This window comes from Sarcophilus harrisii, chromosome 2 (assembly GCF_902635505.1).
Source record: "Sarcophilus harrisii chromosome 2, mSarHar1.11, whole genome shotgun sequence".
In the NCBI taxonomy this organism is placed as follows: Eukaryota; Metazoa; Chordata; class Mammalia; order Dasyuromorphia; family Dasyuridae; genus Sarcophilus; species Sarcophilus harrisii.
Genome location: NC_045427.1, coordinates 560,722,896 through 560,746,845, shown reverse-complemented (window position 1 = coordinate 560,746,845; position 23,950 = coordinate 560,722,896). Strand labels below are relative to the sequence as shown.

The window sequence follows — 23,950 nt, the reverse complement described above, 5'->3', positions numbered from 1 at the left end:
TAACCGGGAAAGGAGAAAGCAATTCTGTGATAGTTTTTAATATTGGTAAAGGATAAAAAATTCAATCCCGCATTTTAATGCATGACAAAAAAAAGGGGGGGGGTGGACAAGACTGGAATTGTCATCAACACTAACTACTCAAATTTGAAAAGTTTTCTATGCATTTAATTATTTTAAAATAAATTATCCTATTTCCTGTTTTCTTTATATCTTTCAATGAGGGTATCAAGAAAGTCCTAAACTATATATCAAAAGAAGATTCCTTAAAACATGCTTAAACTACAAGTCCTGTTAATAAAAAAAAAATCGCTTAAGATATCTGAAAGCTATCAAGAGAAAATTTAGATGTGCAACATTTCTAATAATCTAATCTAAGTGGAACAAGTTCTTTGAAAATATGCAGACTCAAATTTTAAAATGTACTTGTATTTAGAAACAGTAACTAGACCAAAGACCTCTAATAATGATGCCTTATTTTCTTTTTTCTAAGTAGGTGTCTCTCCTATAATCAGGTAAAACTGAGATTTATTAATACCATAAAATATTATTTTTTTCAGCTGCCAAATGAGCCATGAGTACTTCTCAACAGGGAAATAAATCCAAAAGCAGATTAAGTCATTATAGTGACAATCAACTCACCATTTTCAAGTGAACAATTTAGGGGCCATAACACAATCTTTTATTCACATACATACCCCTCCCCACCTCCTCCCAAAAAAACTGAACCAAAGCAAAAGTATGTGAAAGAAGATGATGACACTAGGAGTGGATGCACTGATTTGTAATGCTAATAAATAACAGTACATCTATACAGTGCTAAAACTCATTTTTAAGAAGTAAACAAAATCAATCAAACCAGCTATTTGGCATTATGTCCAAAAACATCTGTTCAGTGAATTCATCTGGTTTTTGACTAAATTGAGTGAAACTATTTGTGGGAGGGAGGTGTTTTTATGGGCTTTGGATAGAACTCATCAGATACAATTAGTCACTAATCAAGCTAATCAAATGTTTATTTAAAAAAGACCAATAATTATGCTGCTTTCAGTCTACCTTTCTCTAATCCACAAATCTGATTTTTGAGAATTTCTTTGGTCTGTTCCACTTCTGCCTTTTGATCTTCAGCTTGGTGCAGTTTTTTATGTATTACCTCTCTCATTTTGTTAAGTCTTGCAATGTCAAGTCGCATCTGATGGATTTCCTCCTCTTTAGCCTATGTAATTATCAGAGAAATGACAATGACACTTGGCAAACAAAGGACTCAGTGAAATGAAATGATAGTAAATTCTGAACCAATAAAAGAAAATATTCCTTTAACAGTGTAAAGATGGTCTATGGGATTCCATTTTTAAAATATTGTTTGAAGAGAGATTAGAAAACTATGTTTTGAATAGTATTGTAGATAAGCTAACACAATGACTTAGAATGAAATCTGATTGTCAGGGCAAGCAAGATTTGGTAGCTAAAGCCATTATCATAACTAGGTATGTCTTGTTTGCACTTGATAAATAATAATTCCACAACTGGTATTGCATTGATTGACATCAATCACTTTGGAATTTTCATTAAGCTACTGAGACTGTTCTGACATATAGCATTATTCTCTTCTCTGCCCTAATGTAACAGTACAATTCTCAAACTTTTTTTAGACACACAAGGTCACAACAATAACAAGTGCACCTAGAAATGAAGTCTTATGCCACGGGAGTGCTGTTATTTTATGAGTACACATATAGATAAGGCAACATGGCGATATTAGTAGACAATTCTTCATGGTAACAAATGTATCTAAAAAAAAAAAATTCCTGCCTTAGACAGCACCATTTATTTGCCCTTATGCTTTCGATTAAAGGCAGGGAAGAGCTGCTGTTATTGCATCAATTCCTTTAAAATGTATTGAGATTAATTTTCTCAAGGATTTCTGAGCCTTTATTTCACAATATCTTCAATGTAAATAACAATCACTTAAATGCCATTTAGTACAGATTGATTTTTTAAATTAAAGTCAATTATAATTTTGGTGAGGGAGAATTTTTAGAATTTTGCTGGACTATTTTTAAAACAAAATCACTAGACGCATCCTGGGAAGGTGTCATCAAACAATTTTAGGGAATCAGTTCTAGCAAATGGAAAGGCAGAACGTGACTCTGAATACTGTCTTCTAGGCAGAATTCCTATACATTTGAAAACAGAAATGCACTTTTTTTTTGCTGTGTCCTACAATTTCAATAAAGGAGAATACTCTTTTATCAAGTGTAAGTTCATATTCCCTTCCTCCTAAGTCGCTGTTTCTTCACTAATTGAAGTACCAATATGCCCAGAAAGAACATTTTTCAATCAAAACCATGCTGGGATGGTTTTGATATTTATTTGCCCATAGACAGAGGGTTGTATTAGATTACTTCAGTATCCCCAGCAGTTCAATGAGTCACGTATTTCTTATTCTAGATCTTACAGACCATGTTTATGAGGTAAAAAGGTAAGTAAAAAGCTGTTTTCTTCAGGGTCCTGAATCTAAGTCCTTCAATAAAGGTAAGGGTATGAACCAGAAACTCATTTTGAAAAATGGATAGGACACAGATGATAGTCACATAAATAAGAGTAAAACAGACTTGCAAATAAGTGCAAAACGCAAATGGTCTATCACCTTCTCAATAGTAGTAAGACATAATAAAACATCCTTTACTAAACATGAATTGTTTCTTGCTATTGGCAAGAGGTAATATGCAAGGCTCAATTAAGGATAATTACATATTAATATATGATATATAATTTATATAATATGTAATAATAATAATAAATATAATAATAATCCAAGCTGGACTTTGAAAGGTTTTGAATAACCATATGATCAATAATAAGCTTTACAGTTTTAGATGTAAGCAAGGGAATTATTCCATTGTCTGCTCTGGGACATAAAGTAATCACAGCAGTTGTTCACCTGCCTTTGATACATGAAGGCATTCAGTAAAGTGAGAGGATAGAGTTTCTAAGGTGAGGGATCAATGCTTTAAACTAAAAAGGCAAATTCCATATTAGCAGACAGGGAAGGAGAGAAGTCTTGTGTAATCGACATATTATGCCGCATTTACTTTCAGTTCCAGCGTCTTCTGCTGGTTCTCCTGGCTTATCTGTTCACAAGCCAGGACGTGTTGCTCATTCTCCTGCTGAAGCTTAGTGTTCCTCATCTGAAACTGTTCCAGCTCCTTGGCAGCTCGTTCATTCAGGATCTATGAGAGATGTGAAACAATCTAGTTGATACTTTTTAATCTGACTACAATATCTGCATATACATGTAGCACCACAAGCCTCCCAGAAGGAGAGTAACCACAGATTTCTTTTCTGTTGAAAATGCTCTTTATTCCTGATGATACTATTAATGTACTCACAATACAATGAATGTTAAATGATGAGGGAGAATGACAATTTCTAATGAATAACACAGTAAGCATCCTTTTTATTTTCCCTGGGAGCTCTGGGAAGTCTCCTTCACAGGTGGTGGATAAATATTTTAATGCCTTTTTGTCATTTGGCAAGCATCACATAACACAACAATCGCTATAATCATTGCAAATGAGCAGGAGATTCGAATGGATTTTATCAGCTGTGGGGTAGGGGAGCAGGACATCTATACAGGCAAATCCGACATTAATATGTCTAGAACATTTCCATAAATGGAACAGTTCACTAAGACCAGCACATAGCCCATTTAATCCATTTTAAGTCAAAAATCTGGAACAGCAGCGTGATGATTTATATACCTTCTTGATTTCAGTATCAGCCAGCTTTCTTCCTCCTTACTAAAACTCTCCTGAACAGACAAAGTTTTACAAAAATGAACTTATAAATATTCTGGGTCATCTTGATGTAACAGAACTGTGGGGAATCAGGAGATAGAGAGACTGGAAGGAAGAAGAAGAGAAGCAAAATGTACAAAAGCATCTCTCTAGAATGCTGTCTCCATTCTCTCATGAATCAGACTTGAAGGCTATTCTGACAGGAAAGGCTAAATCAAATGTCCAATTAAAATGGAATAAACTAAAGTGCCGCCTTCCAGTCTAAATGGAACTGGTATTTTCCCTAAACTATCTTTATCTTGGCTGAATAAACTACTCTGGTTTTATCATGATTGCTGAATTCTGGGAAAAGTATGTCATTCTGCAATCATGATGGTAATAGGTAATTTACTGTCACATTAAGAAAGTTAAGGAATGACTTTCTAATTCAAACAATTTGCTCAGCTTCCCTCTAGAGATTATGCTATGTAAAATGTATACATAAATTTGGACTTCACATGAATTAATAAGGAAATTGTTATAGGAATAAGTGGTACAGTTTTTTAATGTCATGAGAGGAATGTGATATGGCTAAACAATTTTTTAGAAACAGTGTTTCTGACAACAATATCTGGGAGAATCAGAAATCACCTTTTTGATTAATGGGATTTCTTTCTTGAGGTCTCACCATCAGAGAAGTTAGATTATAATTATATATAGTAACAATTATAATTTACATTATCTTAAAGAATTATAACATTTAAGCAAAACTATTAGAAACAGCATATTGTTTAAAAGAAAAAGACATAATCAGTATATACTCTTTACACTTAAACCTTAATAGTCAATCTCCCTCTTTCTGTGTATGTGCTTTGTCTCTGTCTCTATCTCTGTCTCTCTCTGTCTCTCTGTCTCTCTCTTTCTCTCTCTCTCTCTCTGTCTCTCTCTCTTTCTCCTCCCTGTCTCTGTTTCTGTCTCTGCTCTCTTCCTGTCTCTTGTCTCTCCCTCTGTCTCTGTTTCTCCCTCTGCCTCTTCCTCATCTCTGCCTTTCCTTGTCTCTGTATCTCTCTCTCTCTCTCTCTCTCTCTCTCTCTCTCTCTCTCTCTCTCTCTCTCTCTCTCTCTCTCTCTCTCTCTCCTCGATGTAAGAGCTACTCATGGATAGATCTAACTCTGACTGCTCCATTTTCAACCAAGGCTAGTTATCCCTCCTTAGGCAATCTGGTGGACCTCACCAAACTCCCCGGGACTCTGATCTTAGTGTAAACACCAGATTATCTTTGCTCAAGAGATTCATCAGTCTCCAGCTCCCCAGCAACATGAATTACAGGTGTGTACCATCATACCTGACATTAATATAAATTTTTCAGGGTTAAAAGGGGGTTCATAAAAACATAAAAGGAATAAAATAAAGATTGCATAACTCCCACAATTAATTCTTTAAATAAATAGAAAAGCACAAATGGTCGCTGATGTCTGCAAGGCAAGAGAAAGATCACATACTCTGTATCTTTTGAAAGGAAGACAAAAAATGCTAAAGCAGGCCACATTGGAAGGCATGGTTCAGAGAGCACACCATACCTTCTGCTCTTTGAGCTGTTGTTCAAATTTTTGGATCTCTTCTTTACTCTTCTGCACAAGCTGCTGGAGTGTTTTTATTTCACTCTGTTTTCCATCCATGTCATTCTGAACCTGTTTGAGTTCTTTCTCCATTTTCTCCTTCTTCCTGGTTTCCCTGGAAGCTTCATTCTGACGAAGCTGGATTTCTTGTTGGAACTACAGTTAGAGAAAGGGCAGGACAAAAAGACATTAAAACCTTTTGGCTCAGCTAGTGTGATTCAATGTTTATCAACCTCCATAAGTCTCTCATTTTAAGGGGAGTCACCTCAGAAAAGGTTTTTTTTCATTTACTTCTCTCCTAGCCCTGATTTTTAAATCTTTACAAAGCAGGAGAATTTCTGGTCTGTTCTTCAATGCTCCAAATCCATGTCAATAATGATCATGCTTTCTTTCCTTGCCACCAGAGAGACATTTTATAAAAGCCACCCATTGTGAAATACACCACTTGGTCTACAGCACAAAAAAAAAAATTCATATTTATTCATCCCCTTAAGTCCATGAAGCTGGGAGGACTGACAGGAATTCTGCACCAGTTTGGTAGGTAGCAGCTTTTGCCTTAGTCTAATCCATCTCCCAAGGACAAGAGGGTCAGCAAGGATCTTTTCCAGGCAACATTCTTTACTGATGTGGTTCAGACAAAGGTCAATGGAGAACCAATAGCTCTTTAAAAGAACACACCAGAAAAACACACAAAATAACACAGATACCCAGAGATGATTAATTTGAGAGGAGAAAGGGAGAATAAATAAGTTTCAGAAGGAGCTCCAAAGGACGAAGTTTGGGGCTACCACATTTCCTTGTGGCCATGCTTGCTCCCCAGACCTGAGAGATGGTATGCTCAGCTTCCTCTTTTAATCTCTCGGTTTTTTGATGCTGCTCCGTGACCGAAGTTAAAGTCTCTCTTAATTTCACCACTTCTGCCAAGAGCTGGTCTCGTTCCCTTGTTATTTCTTCCTTATATTTCAGTAAATCTCTGATGCTGAAAGAAAAAAAAATGAAACAAAACACAAACCAAATGGCAGTCTTCTGAGATTCTATCCCCTACTGAGCTCATTTTAATGTAAGTGATTTAATGTCAAGCATTGCTGATTAACCCATAGCAGCTGTCAAATTATACAATTTTTCTTTTCATTTTAAATATTCATTAGAGAGATATATCGCAACTGATAAGCCTAAGACATAGTACAGAAATACTGTACACACCATTAGTTTTTTATCCTGTTCATCCTTTTTGAAGAAAAGAGCAAGGGATTGTAACCCAGATAAAACATGCCTATAAATAAAATTTGACAAATATTGGTGATATAACTTTGAAAAACATACAGCATTGTACTCTTTCTATCTGAAGAGTAAATCAGTTTGTTTTTAAGTAGTTTGTAATCCAGACACTATAACTAGTTACTTGATTCATTTTCTCTGCAAGACTCAGAATCTTTAGAACAGAGCATCTAAGCTTTTTAACATAGCTTCTAGATCAAAAGGAAAGCAGACACTTCAAGGCCAGAATTGAAGAGGAAAACTTGCATTTTCCAAATGGCTATCTAAAACAATTTGAAAGCCCTATTTACTATTACTCATCAGCATCTTTTGAATACACTAATATATACTCATTTAAATTTACACACACATCTCAGGGCACTTCCCTTCCTTTCCATTAAGTTAAATATCTGGAACTCATAGACTCAGATAAAATTTTATACTTGGAAGAGATCAGAACAGCCATCTTGTCTACCATAGAACTAAAACAGAGTTCTCACTACAATGTACAAATAAAAAGCTTTCTTTCTTCTCTTCTTATACTTTACTTTATCACACATTCTCTACAATGTAGTCAAATTGGTCTCTCTGTTTTTCACATGCCCTGCCTCTCAACACCTATGCTTTTGGATCATATCTGGTAAGTTTACCTTTCTCATCTTTACCTTACCCTGGCTTCCTTCAAGATTCAACTCAAACTCTACCTTTTACAGGAGGTCTTTTGCAGTCTTCTCCAGTTACTAGAGCTCTTTCCTTTAAGATTGGCTACCCTTTCATTAACTCTACATATCTTGTATGTACCTAATTATGTGTATGTTGCCCATTCAAATGCAATCTTCTTGAGGACATTTTTTTAATCTTCAGTCCTTAACAAAATACTTGGCACAATGCAAATACTTAATACTTGTTGAATGATTAATCTAGCCTTTTTCTCTCCCCAACTTCCAACCACTGCTATAGGTTATGTCATCTGAGCTCAAACAAGACATATCTAATCCTTTTTTCCATATGACAACTCTCCAGATATGTTAAGATAGCTAAAATGACCAGTCTGAAACTTACAAATGAAGGATTCTGGATTTACAGTTGGAAGGGACCTTAGAAGCCAACTAATACAACCCTCTGATTTGATAAATGAGGAACTGAGGCAAAGAGAGCTATTCAGTGTCACATAGCTAGTGAGGATTTACAGAGGTACCAAGGAAGGAGGCCTCTGATGCCAGGTCCATCTGGTTTCAAGACCAACACTATTCACTAGTCCATGTTGCCTCTCTTCTTGATTAGACAACTGATTCCCAAAGATCCCTTCAACTAATCTTCATATGGCATGCTTTCAAGGTCCTCCACTATTTTGACTACTCTCCTCTGGATATTCTCTTTTTACCAACAGTCCTCCTAAATTGTAGTGTCTATGTATGTTTCGGAGATCCAAGCAGATCCCAATGGGACTCTCATTTCCTTATTCCTAGAAGCTATGCACTATTTCTGCAGCCCAAAACTGTATTAGATTTTTTGTTTGCTATATCATGCTGCTTGTTTATGTTGAACTTGCTGTCTACTAAAACCCCCAGATCTTTTTTATAGACCGGATTATGTAATGGGCTGAAGTTTGAGTTGATGCACTGAGGTCTCAAGCATGTGAGGCTAAATAGTAATTGGGCTATATACTCTATTAATATACATGATTAGATAAAGAATGGTCCCTACCCACTCTCTGTGCAAGTCCTGATGTGTTGTACAGGAAATGACGATTTTGGTGGGTGGAGGCAGAGAGAGGAACAGGAAGAGAAACTGGGAGAGATTGGGCCTGGTTCCATTCTTTATCCAATCATGTATATTAATAGAGTATAGTTCAATTACTATTTATCCTCATGTACTTGGGACCTCAGTGCATCAACTCAAACCTCAGCCCATTACAGGATTATTAACCAGAAATCCCTCATCTAGCATTTAAATCCATTTTAGATTTAAATAAATCATACTTTACATTTATGGATATTAAAATTCAACTCATTTAATTCAGTCCTCTAAAGAGGCAAGTGTTGGCTAACTGACTTGACTAAATGCTCTATTCTGAAACATGGTAACTTAAAATTTGACTAGGACTTTTGTGTAAATGTATTTAGATTTGAAGAATCAGGTATCTTTTTGATCATTAAGAGTTAAAGTTAAGGCTAACATACAACCTTGCCCCTCCACTAAATATCCTTTGATGCCATTTCTTGAAGATAAGTCAGACTATGTGGTCCATGAGACTTCTAAATAGAGTTTCATACACACTTTTCCTCATTGTACTTAAATTCTTGCCCACTACTTACTTGCTCTCTCAAAACACACCATCAATTCAATCAGATTACAGATTAATTATATACTCCTTCTTTTATTACTACCCTGCCCTAGCTTTCAGGGGCTTGGATACAAAAATATATGGAAGGAACTCTTTACCTGTAGCATCATGATGGTACCCTAACTGCACTACAATGGTTCATCTATGACTCCATGAAGGTCAATTTCAGATTTCCACATCATCTTCCACCTGTGGTGCCAGAATTTCTAAAGAAAAAGCTTGGATTGACTCAGTAATTAATCAAGACAAACTTGGACTCTGTTTGCTAAACAATGTAGAAATCTATTATATTTTTACTTCAAGTTCCTTGAGAGCAGGGAGCAGTATTTTCGTTTTTCTTTATATATCCAGAGTGCCTGGAGCATAGGAGTACTTAATAAATGTTTGTTGACTGACTGTTGAAATGTAGCAAATCAGCTAAGTATTCAATTAACATGTTTGATAACTAATTTAATTAAAGGAAAGATAAATTTGTTTGGGAACTCTGAATAAGTTAAATATTCACTATTACTGAGGGGGAAAAAATCAACCATTCCAAAGGAATTGTTAACCAATTATGCAAACTAATTATCCACCTGTGATTGAAATTTCCTAAAAGAGCAATAACCATAAACCAGAGGATGGTGGGTACATAGAAAAAGAAAATAAAGAATAAGGCATTTATAGTACCTCAAAAAAAAAAAAAAAAAAGCAGAAGTATACTATGAAAGAAGTTAATTGCTTTAGAAATACAGAAAGCAAAGGTTTCTTTTTTTAAAGAAATAATTTCTTCAAAATCAGTTCAGAACACATCTAGTAACCTACTTGTTACTTTGGCCCAGTGATAATCCGGATCCTTGTTCTACTAGTTTACTCAGATTCACTATTTCCTCTTTCAGTGCCAGAATGGTTTCCTTTGCCTTCTGTTCTTTATCATAGGCAGAATCCACCATTTTCCAAGCCTTTTCTATTTCCTAGAGATGCCATGGAATACATTAGTTAGGAAAGTCAAAATGATTCTAAATGAAATTATCTTCATTTGTGTCATAACCAACAAAGTAACACTGATTAACATTGCAAATAATAATACAGCTGTAAGTCTTGGAGAAGGAAGATTAGAAAACACATTGAAGTACTCATTAGGGGCCAATGAATATTGAGAAACACTTTCAAAGAGAAATAAATAATCTTTAATTTAAAAGATATTCATGAATTTGTTTATTTCTCATTAGCATAAGTAAAATTTAAATGTACAAGATCTGATAGAAACAATCAAGGATCTGAAAACAGGCTTTGAAAATTGAAAAAATAAAAGCTAATGGGCTTCCTAGTTCAGATAAATTTTTGACATTCCTTGCAGGTTCCAAATCAAAGGCCATGCTGTACTTTCAATCCTTATCTGCACTTCATTATTCCAGTAACATGAACTGTGTACAGAGAAAGGGGAGTACAAAACACAGTCCTGTTAGCAAATTACATAGGATAGCTACCTCTATTATTCCTCTTTCCTTAATTCCAGAATCCTAGCATTCTCACCAAATATCTAAAAGGGAATAATAAAACCAAAGCATGAGATTGTTAATATTACAAATTATATTATGAAATATTTGCATAGATGTTTAGGAGTTAATTTACATTAAAAAATAGAACATACCAAGTGATACAATGTTCCTGATTTTCATTAACTTTCTTGCTAATTTGTTAATTTTGTCACATGCGTGAGTATATCTATCATAGTATAGATTAACATAGAGCCTGAGCGGAAAGAGACGCTTCTTTGACAATACTCACCTCAGGGTGAGTTGTACTCCCAGGCATAACTATGTGCACACCTATTTTCAGAGAAGAGACCCAGCAAACTTCTGGTGAAAATCCCCAATAATTCACACAGAGAACTAAGGGAGAGGGAGGGAGTTGATTCTTCTTATTTTAAGTAATTAAATGAGGAGATCTTGGAACTTAATTTAAAGGTTTCCTATTTATACTAAAGCTAGGAGAATGAGACTCTACTGGTCTATCAGATAATTACACTTCATAATTATATTATTTTCTAAAAAACAAAATTCTAGTCTATTGTATAACTACTACCCATATCTAGTGTACCTTGAAATGCTATTTATCTTTAAAATTATAACAAAATCTTAAAGAAAAATATTTAAACATTTAAGACACAAAATAGTAGATACATTTCATCCAATTCAGTTATAACCAGTTTATTTTGTTAATGTGAGGGTTAGTGTTTTCTAGTTTGTTAATTTTGAAAAAAGACTTTTTATCTTAAAACTCTTTTAAAACATTTATATCTATAGACAGGAAGGAAAATAATGGGGAAAATGAGAGTACTTAATACTAAGAAAATACAGCTTCTGAGGACAGAAGATATGTCTTCCAAAGCACAGGGCTGAGAAGTATATGCCCACATTATTCTAGATTTGAAGGGAATTATATGCTTGGGAACAATGAGGAATTTTTTGCTGACCAAAATAAAAAACTAAAGAAAATATATTTAAATTAAGTTCTTTTTTATCTTTGTCTAAATAGATGCCAAAAACCCTTATTTGTAGATATCAGACTTAGGGGTAAATATTCCCATGATTTCTCTGCATCAGTATCCAAATGATGAATGTAAACTAAGGAGGTAATTGTTCTTTACTTATTTAACCCGACACCTAAAAAAAATGTGGAAATAATTCCCTCTTTTCAGAGATTTCTATGGTAAATGAAAATGTCTAAACTTTCTCATCCTGATTAGACCACGAAAATTTCCCAAAACTATTGACAAAGTGATAGAAAAAAATTAATCACAAATCAATTATTATAGCTATATTTCTTCAATGTCTCAAGCTGAAATCTTTTGCTCAAAGCTGCTAAAAAGATAGAAGAATAATATTTTAAATTTGTGAACTGTTCACTGATAGTTTTCTCTTTCCTTCCTTTCCAAATCATTACCTTTTTGAGTGATGCAATGGTTGTCTGGTCATCTTGGGACAGTTTCAGAGCAGTGGCTACCTTAGCAGAATTAACAACAATTTCTGCATTTAGCTCTCTACATTTTGCCATCAAACGCTTTTCATTTTCATAGGACTTTTTCATAACAACATGAAGCTTCTCATATTCCATCCTGAATCTCTCCAGACTTTTATCTCCTGAAAGTTCATTGATGACATCTTGGAACTCCTTTTCCAATTCTTCAAAAGCATTTTCTTCCAGTTGTGACTTTTCAAATTTTTCCTATACAAAATTATAGGGATATGAATGTAAAATTTATGCTCAAAACTCACCATAAACTATCACCAAATCAGCAGCATGGAGCCAGAGGAGAGGAAAGTTAAAGAGAGAATTCAAAAACAAGATCTCCCTCTTGCTCCAAAATCTGGCACTTCTTGATGTATATTACATTAAGCTATTGCTATTGACAAAACATTTTTAAAATATTCCATCAATACATGGATTGATACTACCCAAAGAAATAACTTTTCCAAGTAGGAACTGCAACTCATCAACAAATTTCTTGCTAAAAATCTGGTTCTAAGGTGTATTTGAAATGCTAGACATATTTTCCCCAACTGAAACAATGTTAATACATATTTTTAGCTTCCTAGCTGTGTTATCCTGGGCAAGTCACTTAACTCTGTCCTGTTTGCATCAGTTTCCTCATCTATAAAAGGAGACAGAGAAAAAAAAATGGCAAATCACTCCAGTATCTTTGCTGAGAAAATTCCAAAAGGGGTCATGAAGAGTCAGACATGAAAGAATGAGTGAACAATATAGTGCAGAATTAAGATTAAGATTGCTATTTGACAGAAAAATCAGGCATTTAGGGAAGGAGACGGAGATAAGGATTGAAATGAAAAAGCAGCCAAAGTAGTCTATCTCCCAATGTAAAATAATGTTGAGAACAGTGAATCAGTGTCTCCTAATGACTCACATAAACTGCAGAACTAGGAATGTGAGCACAGCTCTTTTGTTTCTGCTCTCTTCCAGTTCCTTTCCAACGATTAATCCCTACCCCCACCCCCACCCCCCTGGACAAAGCCAGAGCCTAGATAAAAAGCCTAGAAGGTGAGATGATCCTAAATAGTAGTTGAGAAAAAAGAAACCCCAAATAGATGGGCCTTAGCCAGCAGAAATAAATGCAGCTGCTATCTCCTAGTTGGCTGTTTCCTAAATCGGAGACATCCTAAATCTTTGGTGAGCCCTGGGACTGACTGTAGCTAAAATGCAAAATTTCATCCTGACCTCCAGGAAGAGGCCTATGTAAAGATGGTTTACCACTCATTCCTTTGTTTTTCTTAAATGTCTTTTATCTTAAAAAATTAAAATACTGCAAGGGGAGGGGAATTCTGGGAAGATAGTGGAATAGGTTGGCATATTTCAAGATCTCCACCACAAGTGGAAAAAAATTGTGCCTCAGGGCAAACATAGACTGGTAAAAAACTACGAAGACTGGGGGCAGAACTGGAGTCCTCCAGGTACAACCCTAGAGCAACTGAAGAAAGCCCCCAGGCTGGGATTAACCCTAGTGAAGTGCAAATACCTCCCACTAGCTCCTCAGAAACTACTAGTGGGGAGCCCTGGGCATAGGGGATTTGGCTGGGAGGTTCTGCAGGAACTACAGAAACTTTCACCTCCCAGACTGTGAGGAGTCGGATCTGAGTCTGGGAAGACTGAGGGAAACTCAGGAACTCCTGGGCCTGGCTGTGCTGTGGGGACCAGCCTTGGTGAGAAGGAACCAGTGCCAGGAATGCAAGGGCAGTGGGGCAGGATTGTGGGCCTGGAAGGTGGAGCGCTTGGTTTGGAGTTCCTGATCTGAAGGGAGAGCTGAAGGCAAGCTTGAGGCACCCAGCCCGTGATTAGAGGTGCTTACAAGGTTACCTTTTATTAAAAAAAAAAATAGCAAAGAAACCCCACCATAAAAACTTATTTGGGGAACAGGGAAGACCGGGATTCATTTTCAGAGGATGACACTGAAGTAAAAAGAGCTTCTTCTACCCCAAAGAATAATGTGAAATGGCTCCCTGCCCAGTGAGAATTTCTAGAACAACTCAAAAAAAATTTAAAAATCAAATGAAACACTGAGGAAAAACTAAAATAATAATAATAGCTATCCAAGAAAAACAAGATTATGAAAAAAAAGTTAATCAACTAGAAAAGGTGATACAGAGTTTCAAAGATGAAAATAACTCTTTGAAAATTAGAATTGGGCAAGGAGAAGCCAGTGAAGCTATGAGAGACCAAGAAATTACAAAATAGATTCCAAAGAATGAAAAAATAGAACAGAATGCAAAACATAAGAAAGACAACAGATCTGAGGAACAGATCAAGAAAAGAAAATATAAGAATTGCCTGAAAGTTGTGACCAAAAAAAAGGAACTTTGACACAATGATGCAAGAAATAATCCAAGAAAATTGTCTGGGAATGATAGAACATGAGGGGAAAGTAGAAAGAGAAAAAATCCAGCAATCATCACCTTAATGAGATCCTTTGTGGAAAACACATAGGAATAGTGTTACCAAGTTTTGAAACCCCAGATCAAAGAGAAAATTTTGCAAGAAACAAGAAAAAAACAATTCAAGTATGCTGGAGCTACAATTGGAATTGTGCAGAACTTAGCAGCCACAATAAAATGTTGCAGGTCCTGAAATCATATCTTCTGACAATCAAAAGAACTAGATCTGTGGACAAAAATATCATATTCAGCAAAATTATCTATAATATTGAATAAGAAAAAAAACAGACATTCAATGAATTTGCAGACTTTCTGGATTTCTATCAACCAAATTTGAACTCCATAAAAAATTCAACCTATAAGAATCAATATCAAAGATCAATTTCAAGAACTCAAAATGGACAAATTGTTTATTTTTTTTAACATGGAAATGTATGCCATATGTTTAAGATCGACATCAACAATAGGATAGCTCAAAAGAAAGATTTGAGCAGAATTAAGGTGAAAAGTTTGTTATACAAATGAGGTGCAAAGGAAGAATAGACACAAAAGCATTAGACCCATTATATGTCGCATGTAAAAATAATAACTTAAGATCTTCATTTTATTAACAGAATTGAAGGTGACTGAGTATTTCATCTCGGTCATGACAATTTAATAGATAGAATGGAGCCAGCTTATGAAGAGCCTAAAATATCATGCTGGAGTGTTTTTCCCCCTAGATGTAAAAGGAAAATATTGTATGTTTTTGAGTAGTGATGTGACATGATTATACTGGGGGCTGACAAAAAGGATATTTTGGCAATTGTGAAGCAGACTCTAGATGAGAAAACCTAGAGACAAGAAGTGATAGGGTAAGGTGAGAGGTCAGAGGAGTCTAAATAAAGATGGAATTCTGTTTGAATGGAGAAAAAAATAAATGGATCCAAGGTGGGGGGAAAAAAGAATTAAAATACTTCACTATTATATCAACTAATCTCATGAAACAATACCAAGAAGTCTTTAACATATCACTAATATTAATATAAAAGCTCAGATAAATGGAAATTAAGACCATGTTTAAGAAAGGCTTATTTTCCCCTTGTTCTAACCAAACCTGACCTTCATCTTAATTGTGATTTCTAATGTCTTGATCCTCTTCCATTTCTCTTTATCTATCACTTTTTAATCCAATTTGACTTGCCTCTTTATTTTATCTGGATTTCAACCGGTCATTTTAGCCACAAATTTAGTACTATTATGAAGCCTTTTGTCCCTAAGATTTCTCATTGCTCCTGGACTAATAATCCTCACCTTTGGTTGCCTTCACTGATGATTTTGCTCCCCTTTTCATTCCTGAACTGCCAATCATTTTCTCAAGACACACTACATAGGCTCAGGTGCTCAGCAAATATTTATTGGATTTTTATGAAACATTTAATAGACTACTTAGATTTTAAATATTAATCTTAACAGAGATATACATCATGACAAGGATTTAACAAGATTAATCTCTATTTTATGCTACCATAGCGTCCTATTCTCTGAAAGACACTACATAGATCCTTTGGACCCAGCAACAGGAACCTAAGAAAAATCTCAACTCATATTTTCCTAGAGGGTGAACAATTTCACATGAAATAGGTCAATATCTTAGTAATTTTTTGCTTTTAGATTTTGAGACTACTCTGGGATTGCTGATTTCTAGGAATATGTTATAAAAATTATCAAGGCAAATGATTACTAATATATCACATCTCCATGAAAACAAAAGAAGAGCAGAAATATTTCCCAAAGCAACTAGATAGCAAATCAGACTTCTAAGGGCAATTCTGAACACAGTTCTCCAACAATCAACTGCAAAGAAATTATTATATATTGAAAACAAACACAGGAAAATTCTATCTGAATAACTAGAAGAACTTTCCAGTAAAAATCCATTTAAACTATGAATAATATTGTAGGAAAATTTCTATTACTTGAATCCCTAAAAACATGGGTCATTTGAATGTTGTGTGAAAAACACCTCTGTGCAAAGTCATTAGTCCTTTCTAACTTTATTTCTTTAATTTACTAGTCTGTAGATTAACTTCTAACAATCATAAAAATTATTTCCTTAATGTAAACAGAAGATATATTCATTTAGTTAAAATATACTTAATATTAAGTGAAAAAAATCATGAAATGGAAAATCTCCATATTCATTATACATTAATTCTTGCTTCATTCTTTTGTCAGGTACAAGTGAATGATAAAAATGGTTATTATAGAACATTAAAAAGTACTATATTCTTGTTAATAAGGCCTTAGTGATTAGAAGCAAAGGTTAATCTTTTTCTACATCCTTCCTCTATATAATACAACTAGTTTTGTTGACAAAACATCTTCACAATCCAGAGAGAGAGATTGTGGAGCTTGATTAACATTTGAAATATGATTTGAGATGTTCCACCAACAGTCTCTGTGAATCCACCAAGACCTGTGCCCCTCACACATGGTAAAAATTAAGAGTAGGATGCTTCCAGGCTGAGGAAAGGTAGCATTACTGCTTATGCAGGAAGATTCCCTTCCCTACCTCTTGCCCCTATTTAGAATAGCTAGCAAGGGGAGCAAAAGCTTGCAGTTAATTAGAAGGATATTTAGAGAGGGTGATATGCAAGGGGCTAATAATATCTGACTAGATCACATTGTGTGCTAGATCAAGAAAGAAGAGGCAATAGTTGGGATCTGTATATATTTGGGCAATCCATATTGGTGTGACGATAAAGTATGTGAATAAGTCTGGGGAAATTCACAGTTAAGTAATGTTTCCCAAGGTTGAAGATTCATACTTAGATCTTTGGATTTTCAATCCAATGTTCTTTCCAGTACAACTATTTTTTTTAATTTTCACCAGAAATGATCTCAGGACACAATCACAAGGAAAGCATTTCCTATGTCCACTTTAGGGCAGTTTTCAACTTAGATATTTTCTTGCTGATTAAAGCAGGTTACTAAAAATATCACAATATAACATTTCCACAAAAGGAGAAAAAAATCACATCAGAAAGATAAGGTGGTATTGCTACTGCTCAACACTTTTCTCCTGTCGATGTTAAACAAGAGCATACAAAGAAATTTATCACAGCAATGTTCTCAATTCCATCCCATAAATGGTATTAATGTCAACACTTAATCACTAGCTTAATGATTTGTTTGCAGACCAGGTTTTCCCTGAACACCTGGAATTTATCACAGAAATGGAAAAATATCAAAGAAACAAAAGTATGAAAGGGGAAAGAAAACTGTAAAAATACATATTTAGCCATATCTATATATACTGTTGTATAATTCGGATATGTGGAAAAAAGAAATCTAATGACCATGTCTTTGAAAGTAAACTTCAATTAAAAATAAAACAAAAATATCTGGCCCTTAATGATGAATAGCTGGTTTCAGATAAAAGCTTGAGCTGAGTGCCATATCAATTTCTGAAGAGCAATAGCCAAGTTCATATGTCAGAGACAGCTATAAAAAGAAAACAGGAAATGGGCAAAGATAAGGATGGACTGAGGATGGGGAACTGTGAGATCAATGAGGGGGGAAGTAGAAACAAAGATGATTGGGTAGTCTATGGGATGGTTGAAAGAGCACTTTATTTGGCCCTGCTTTACACACATGTATGACCTTGACCAAGATATACTTTCTCTAGGTCTTAGGTTTCTCATCTCAAAAAATAAGAGGATGGGACTCAATGGATTTCTGGGGTCCCTTCCAGTTCCAAATCTATGCTTTTGTGATTCAGACATAGAAAATGAAAGAAACTAGATGAGAGAAATCATTTATTTAGAGTTCTGGAGTGGCTGGAATAAAGGAATTTTTTTTTTTTAAGGCAGGCCAAGGACTAGAGGAAACATATGTGTATAAAACATAGAATCATAAAATCGTATCTGGAAGACATCTCACAAGCAAACTGCCTCTTTTTACAGACGAGGAAACTGAGGACACGGAGAACAAAGGGCAGGGGAGTTTGGGGATAGTCCGAAGCAGAATTTGAATCTTGGTCTTCTGGTACCAGTCAGGAATGTTCCCATTAGAGGGCTGGCCTTGGAATTCCCAAGACCTGGGTTCAAGTATTGCTTCGTCATTCGCAAGTCACTTATTTTCTAAATGACCCCGAACAACTCGCTGGGATTGTAATTTACAATGCTGACTATCTGTGGGGAAGTTTCCCCCCAGGATGAAATCACAGGTCCTGACACACATCATACACACGCACGCACCAAGAAGAAAGACTGAGTGTGCGTGGGAGAGAGGGGGAGGGGGACGCGGGGGAGAGGGAAACGGAGAGAAAGGGGAGAGAAGGAAGGAGGGAGGGGAGGGGAGGAAGGAGAGAGAGAAGGGGGAGGGAGGACAGAGAGGGGGAGGGGAGGACAGAGAGAGGGGGGAGGGGAGGACAGAGAGGGGGGGGAGGACAGAGAGAGGGGAGGGAGGACAGAGAGAGGGGGGAGGGACAGACGGACAGGAGATACAGAAGATTAGGAAGATAGAAAAGGGGTGGGGATAACGGCGAGATGGAACTAAGGAGGGATGGGCGGGAACTAGAGCACAGAATAGCAGGAGGGAGCGAGGGAAGGGCGTCAGAGGGGCAAGTAGCTCAAGCGGATAAATGCGATAGGCTGCAGGAGGAGCGAAGGAACAGCCAGGTGACCAAGCGGGGTGGAAGACGAAGGGGACATGGGGAGGAGACAGCTATCTAAGATGCGATGAGGAGGGGGGTCGGAGCCGCGCTGGCTGCTGACCTCGTCCATCTTGCCGCTGTCCGGGGAAAGGCGCAGCGGCTACTGTGGCGCAGGGGAAGAAGGCGGGAGAGGTAGGGTAAAGATGGCTCAACCCCTGCGAGCACCCTTACGTGCTCCTCTCCCGGGTGCCAGCGGAGAAGTCTGGACTATTGCGCGTCGCCTCAGTCGCTAGGGCAACCTGCGCGCCCTCTGGTGACACATGACAAGCACGCTGAGCACGCCGAGGCTTCAGGAAGTGGGGGGAGAGCCTAGGCCCCAGGAATATGCAAATAGGAGCCTGAGGGCGGGCCTTCTGGAAAAGGGGGCGGGACTTCGAGAGAAGGGGCGGGCCTTCTGGGAAAGGGGCCGGGCCTTCAGGAGAAGGGGCGGGTCCCTGCAAATTGACCGGAGCTCTATCTAGGAGCCGTTTCTAAAATAAAGTCCCCCGGTTCATGTGCAGTGGAAGAAGCCTTCCACTGTGAGTCTTTTGGTCACTTTACTCCTCCCGTTCTGAGACTTAGTTTCCTCTTTTGTAAAATGCATTATGACAAATTGAGAAAACTGATAGATGTGCAGGAACAGGTGCAAAACTTTTTTTTCCCTTCCAAAACCCTTCTGTGGGTGAGGCTGGAAAGAGGTTTCCCGTTGCCCAGATTGCAGATGGAGAAACGGGGGTGCAGAGACCTCACAAGAGATCAGGAATGGGATTCATCCGTCTCGTAGCGGGTGGCCGCTTCCCGGTCCAAAGGCAAGTCAGGGAAAGCTGGCGCGGGCGTCGCGGAGATTGTTTAGATCGCTCTTCCCGTCTCGGACCCACTCAGTTGCGTTCTCCCCTCTCTGGAAGAAGGAAGGAGGGAAGGAAGGAGGAAGGAAGGAAGGAAGGAAGGAAGGAAGGAAGGAAGGAAGGAAGGAAGAGGAAGGAAAGGAAGGAAGGAAGGAAGGAAGGAAGGAAGGAAGGAAGGAAGGGAGGGAGGGAGGGTGGGAGGAAGGGAGGGAGGGAGGGAGGGAGGGAGGGGAGGGAGGGAGGGAGGGAGGGAGGGAGGGAGGGATGAAGGAAGGAAGGAAGGAAGGAAGGAAGGAAGGAAGGAAGAGAGGGAGGGAGGGAGGAACGGAGGGGAGGGAGGGAGGGAGGGATGAAGGAAGGAAGGAAGGAAGGAAGGAAGGAAGGAAGGAAGGAAGGAGGGAGGGAAGGAAGAGAGGGACGGAAGGAGGAAGGAAGGAAGGAAGGAAGGAGGGAGGGAGGGTGGGAGGAAGGGAGGGAGGGAGGGAGGGAGGGAGGGAGGGATGAAGGAAGGAAGGAAGGAAGGAAGGAAGGAAGGAAGGAAGGAAGGAAGGAAGAGGGAGGGAGGGAGGAACGGAGGGGAGGGAGGGAGGGAGGGATGAAGGAAGGAAGGAAGAAGGAAGGAAGGAAGGAAGGAAGGAAGGAAGGAAGGAAGGGAAGGAGGGAGGGAGGGAGGAGGAAAGGAGGGAGAGAAGGAAGGAAGGAAGGAAGGAGGGAGGGAGGGAGGGATGAAGAAGAAACAAGTCAAAGGAATGAAAGAAGAAAGTTGCCTATTCCTGGACTATGCATATCTGTACTGTTATCACAAGCAATACACTAGAGGGAAGAGGACAAGAATTTATTGTCCAAGGCACTACACTTTACAAATGTAATCTCATTTGATTTTATCCTCCCAACAACCCAATGTGATTAGTAGGCTGTTAGAGCTAGAAAAGATTTTGAAAACATCCAACTTTATCATTTTTCATGTTAAAAAAAAAAAAAAGGTGAAGCTTTGCCACTTACAACTGTAACAACCAAAATTTAGTAGCCAAGCTGCTCCTGAAGCCTGGACCTCCTCAATCCAAAGCCTCTTGAGTCCCTGGACCAAGGCTACAATCATAGGAGCAAACTTGAGATATGTGCTGTATATGCACCTTTTCCTCTCCACAAGTTACATGTCAAAAGTCTTAGAAGGGTCATGAGATATAAACCCCATATTCACATGAAACTGAAAAGAACTTCCCCAGATCCACTCAGAAGTTGCTCATTACCCTAGATTCAGGATCTGATGAGGAGCCAGTTTTCCGGGTGACATTAGAAGCTTTTTTGGCTTCCGTGGATTTGCCTCCATCTTTTGAAGTGACAGCTCTAGCAGCCCCAGAAGAGATATTTTTCTTACGATTTTTGCCCCCTGGCTTCTCTTCCCCATCTAATGGAAAGCGTCTATCTGCTGGCCCAGGCATGAAAAAGGATGACTAATGCTCTAGAAAACACACCAGTCAAAAATTAAAGAGCCCTGCATTCTAGAACTATGGCATCACAAAACCTTAGTACGTTAGGAATCTAGAGAATGGATCTCAGAAGTCATCCACTCAGAAGCTGATCATTACCCACGCATCAGCAAACCTAAGCCAGTACCTGGCTTTTCTTCCCTACCTAATGGAGAGTGCTCTGCTAGTTCAGGTATGAAAAAGGATGACTAATATTTTAGAAAACAACCAGACTAGAATTAAAGCCACCTACATTCTAGAACTACAGCACCACAAAACCTTAATACATTAGGAATCTATAGAATCTATAGAAAAGTTCTCTGTTATTAGGTTCAACAATAGCCTTCTGGAACCTCCAGTCTTTTTCATTAACTGTCCTTTCCTCTATTTATTCCTTGAATCATTTTGCTGCAAGGAAGGTTAAAAGTTTTTTAACTTTTAGTTTAGTTTAGTTAACTTTAAGTTTTTTAACAGGAATAAAGCTTAAAGTTTTATATGACTGTGAACTATCATTAATAATGATACACATCAGCATCATATCATATCAGCTTTTTTATCTGATCAGAAGATCATAGGTGACACAGATGGAAATAATTAAGGGACCTCAGAGATTAAGTAATGCATCACCCACCTTTCTTTATAAATAAGGAAACTGAGACCCAAGATTAAGTGTTTTACTCAAGATCACAAGTCACACAGATAACATGTCTCAGTGGAGAAGGTAAAAAGATCAGGAAAGGCCTCCTAAGGAAGAAAGAAATTGCCTTGAGTCTAGAAGGAAACCATGGAAACTAGAAGGTCAAGGGGTAGTGGGAAAGCATTTCAGGTTTGGGGGACAGTCAGTGAAAAGGTCCCTAAGAGTGGAGTCTCTTATGGATCAGAAACAGCAAGAAAGCCAGTGTTACTGACACAGTATATGAAGGGAAGCAAAGTAAGAAACTGGAAAGGTAGGAAAAGGACAGATTGTAAAGGGCTTTTAAAGCCAGAGGATTTTATATTTGATCATGGAGAAAATAGAGAGCCACCAGAGTTTATTGGAAAGTAACACAGTCAATTCTGTGTTTTAGTAAAATCACTTTAGCAGCCAAATGGAGGTTGGACCTGCATGGGGAGAGAGTTGAGGCAGGAAGACCAAGCAGAAAAGCAGGAGTGAGATGATAAATGGCAAGAGGATCAGGGTGTCAGCTGTATGGATGGAGGGGATAGAACAGATTAGATAAGGTGCTTCTGTAAGAAGTTAAAACTGATACCAAAGTGTTGAATGTGGGTGACCAGGAGAATAGAGATGCTCTTAACTATATAGGGAAGCTGAAAAGAACTGCCACTATCACTCAACAATTACCTCTCTCCCTTTAGAATTTATGCCAGTTTGACTAGACCCTTATTACTTTCTTCTACAGGTTTCCAAGTCACCCTCTCTAATCCTCCCAGTCTTACAGTCTTCTCCACCCCAGCATTTGCCACCTTCAAACACCTTGCCAATTCTCCAGTGTCCTGAATCTTTACCTCAACTGAAGTAAAATGAGATGACTGGCTATGGACTCTATAAAGACCTGGATTAAAATCTTGCCTAAAATATTTACTTTTCTCGTGATCTTGGGGAAATAAATCTCTTTTGATCATGAATCTCATTCAGGATCTCTCAGTGTTCTAGGTCTTGATAAAATTAGCACAAATATAGCATCTGAAGTACCTCACTATTTTTAGGGAACACTTCAACTTAGATTCTTCTCTCAATGAAAATGATGAATACCTCTGGTAAGCATTTTTATGCCTCACTTAATGTTAATGATCAAGGATTAAAGTTTGGTTCTATCTTATAAGTAATCTAGTGTCATTTGTCATATGAATGATAAACATGCCATTGGGGGAGAAAAAGCTATTAATATGGTGTTTTGCGTTATTGAGTAATATGCCTTTTTATTGTCAATAAACTGTGCACAGTGACATCTCATATGCTGCTGGAATATCTTTAAGTCAATTTTGAATTGGCAAAGTTGTAGTTTTCTGTGGAATACCACACCAGTTACTGTCCTTTAATGTATTGATACTATCTTGGTTATATTTTTAACAGTAAAAATGACTAAGATGTTTTACATGTCTTTGCTATCTTCTTCTTCAGATACATTGATAAATCATTCCTCAACACCCTCAAAATTATATTACCTCTAGTTTGGATCCCTTCATTATATATGTAGCCTAATCCAGTTATTTTGTCCATTTTTTTTTCTTTGTTGCCATTTCTACTTCTTCAAGAAGTGATTCTGTGATACTAGAGATCAAAAATAATGGTTCCCCTGTCCTTGGTGATGAAAAGTTCATGATAAAATTCTTTACAAATATTTTTTCCCTTTTGTCATCTTCTTGTTGCATTTCCATTTTCATCTCTCAGGATGACTTTACTCACTTGAGTCTATTACCAAGCTTTCTTCATCATCTTTTTTTCCTACTGTATCTTGATGTTTTATTGTGACAATACAGTTTATAATTTTCCATCATTCTTCTCTCTAAGATGCTTTTAAATGAGTTT

The 23,950-nt window shown here is 37.4% G+C and overlaps 1 protein-coding gene across 3 annotated transcripts in view; it reads right to left on the bottom strand.

Annotated features, from left to right (window-relative positions):
- The window catches only part of CFAP58 (cilia and flagella associated protein 58), a 109,667-nt gene extending 88,205 nt beyond the window's left edge, over nucleotides 1–21,462 (bottom strand). The window contains exons 1-7 of one of the 3 annotated variants that reach the window (XM_031955806.1): nucleotides 21,202–21,462; nucleotides 11,928–12,209; nucleotides 9,804–9,952; nucleotides 6,218–6,374; nucleotides 5,357–5,551; nucleotides 3,093–3,230; nucleotides 1,054–1,213 (exon numbers count right to left, since the gene is read on the bottom strand). In XM_031955806.1, coding sequence (XP_031811666.1) covers nucleotides 1,054–1,213; nucleotides 3,093–3,230; nucleotides 5,357–5,551; nucleotides 6,218–6,374; nucleotides 9,804–9,952; nucleotides 11,928–12,209; nucleotides 21,202–21,393 — 1,273 coding nt within the window. In that variant the 5' untranslated portion in view covers nucleotides 21,394–21,462. Of the gene's footprint in view, nucleotides 1–1,053; nucleotides 1,214–3,092; nucleotides 3,231–5,356; nucleotides 5,552–6,217; nucleotides 6,375–9,803; nucleotides 9,953–11,927; nucleotides 12,210–19,188; nucleotides 19,272–21,201 lie in introns of those variants that run through there. The other 2 variants (XM_031955804.1, XM_031955805.1) reach the window with 2 other exon arrangements.
- Between the last annotated feature and the right edge of the window lie 2,488 nt (nucleotides 21,463–23,950).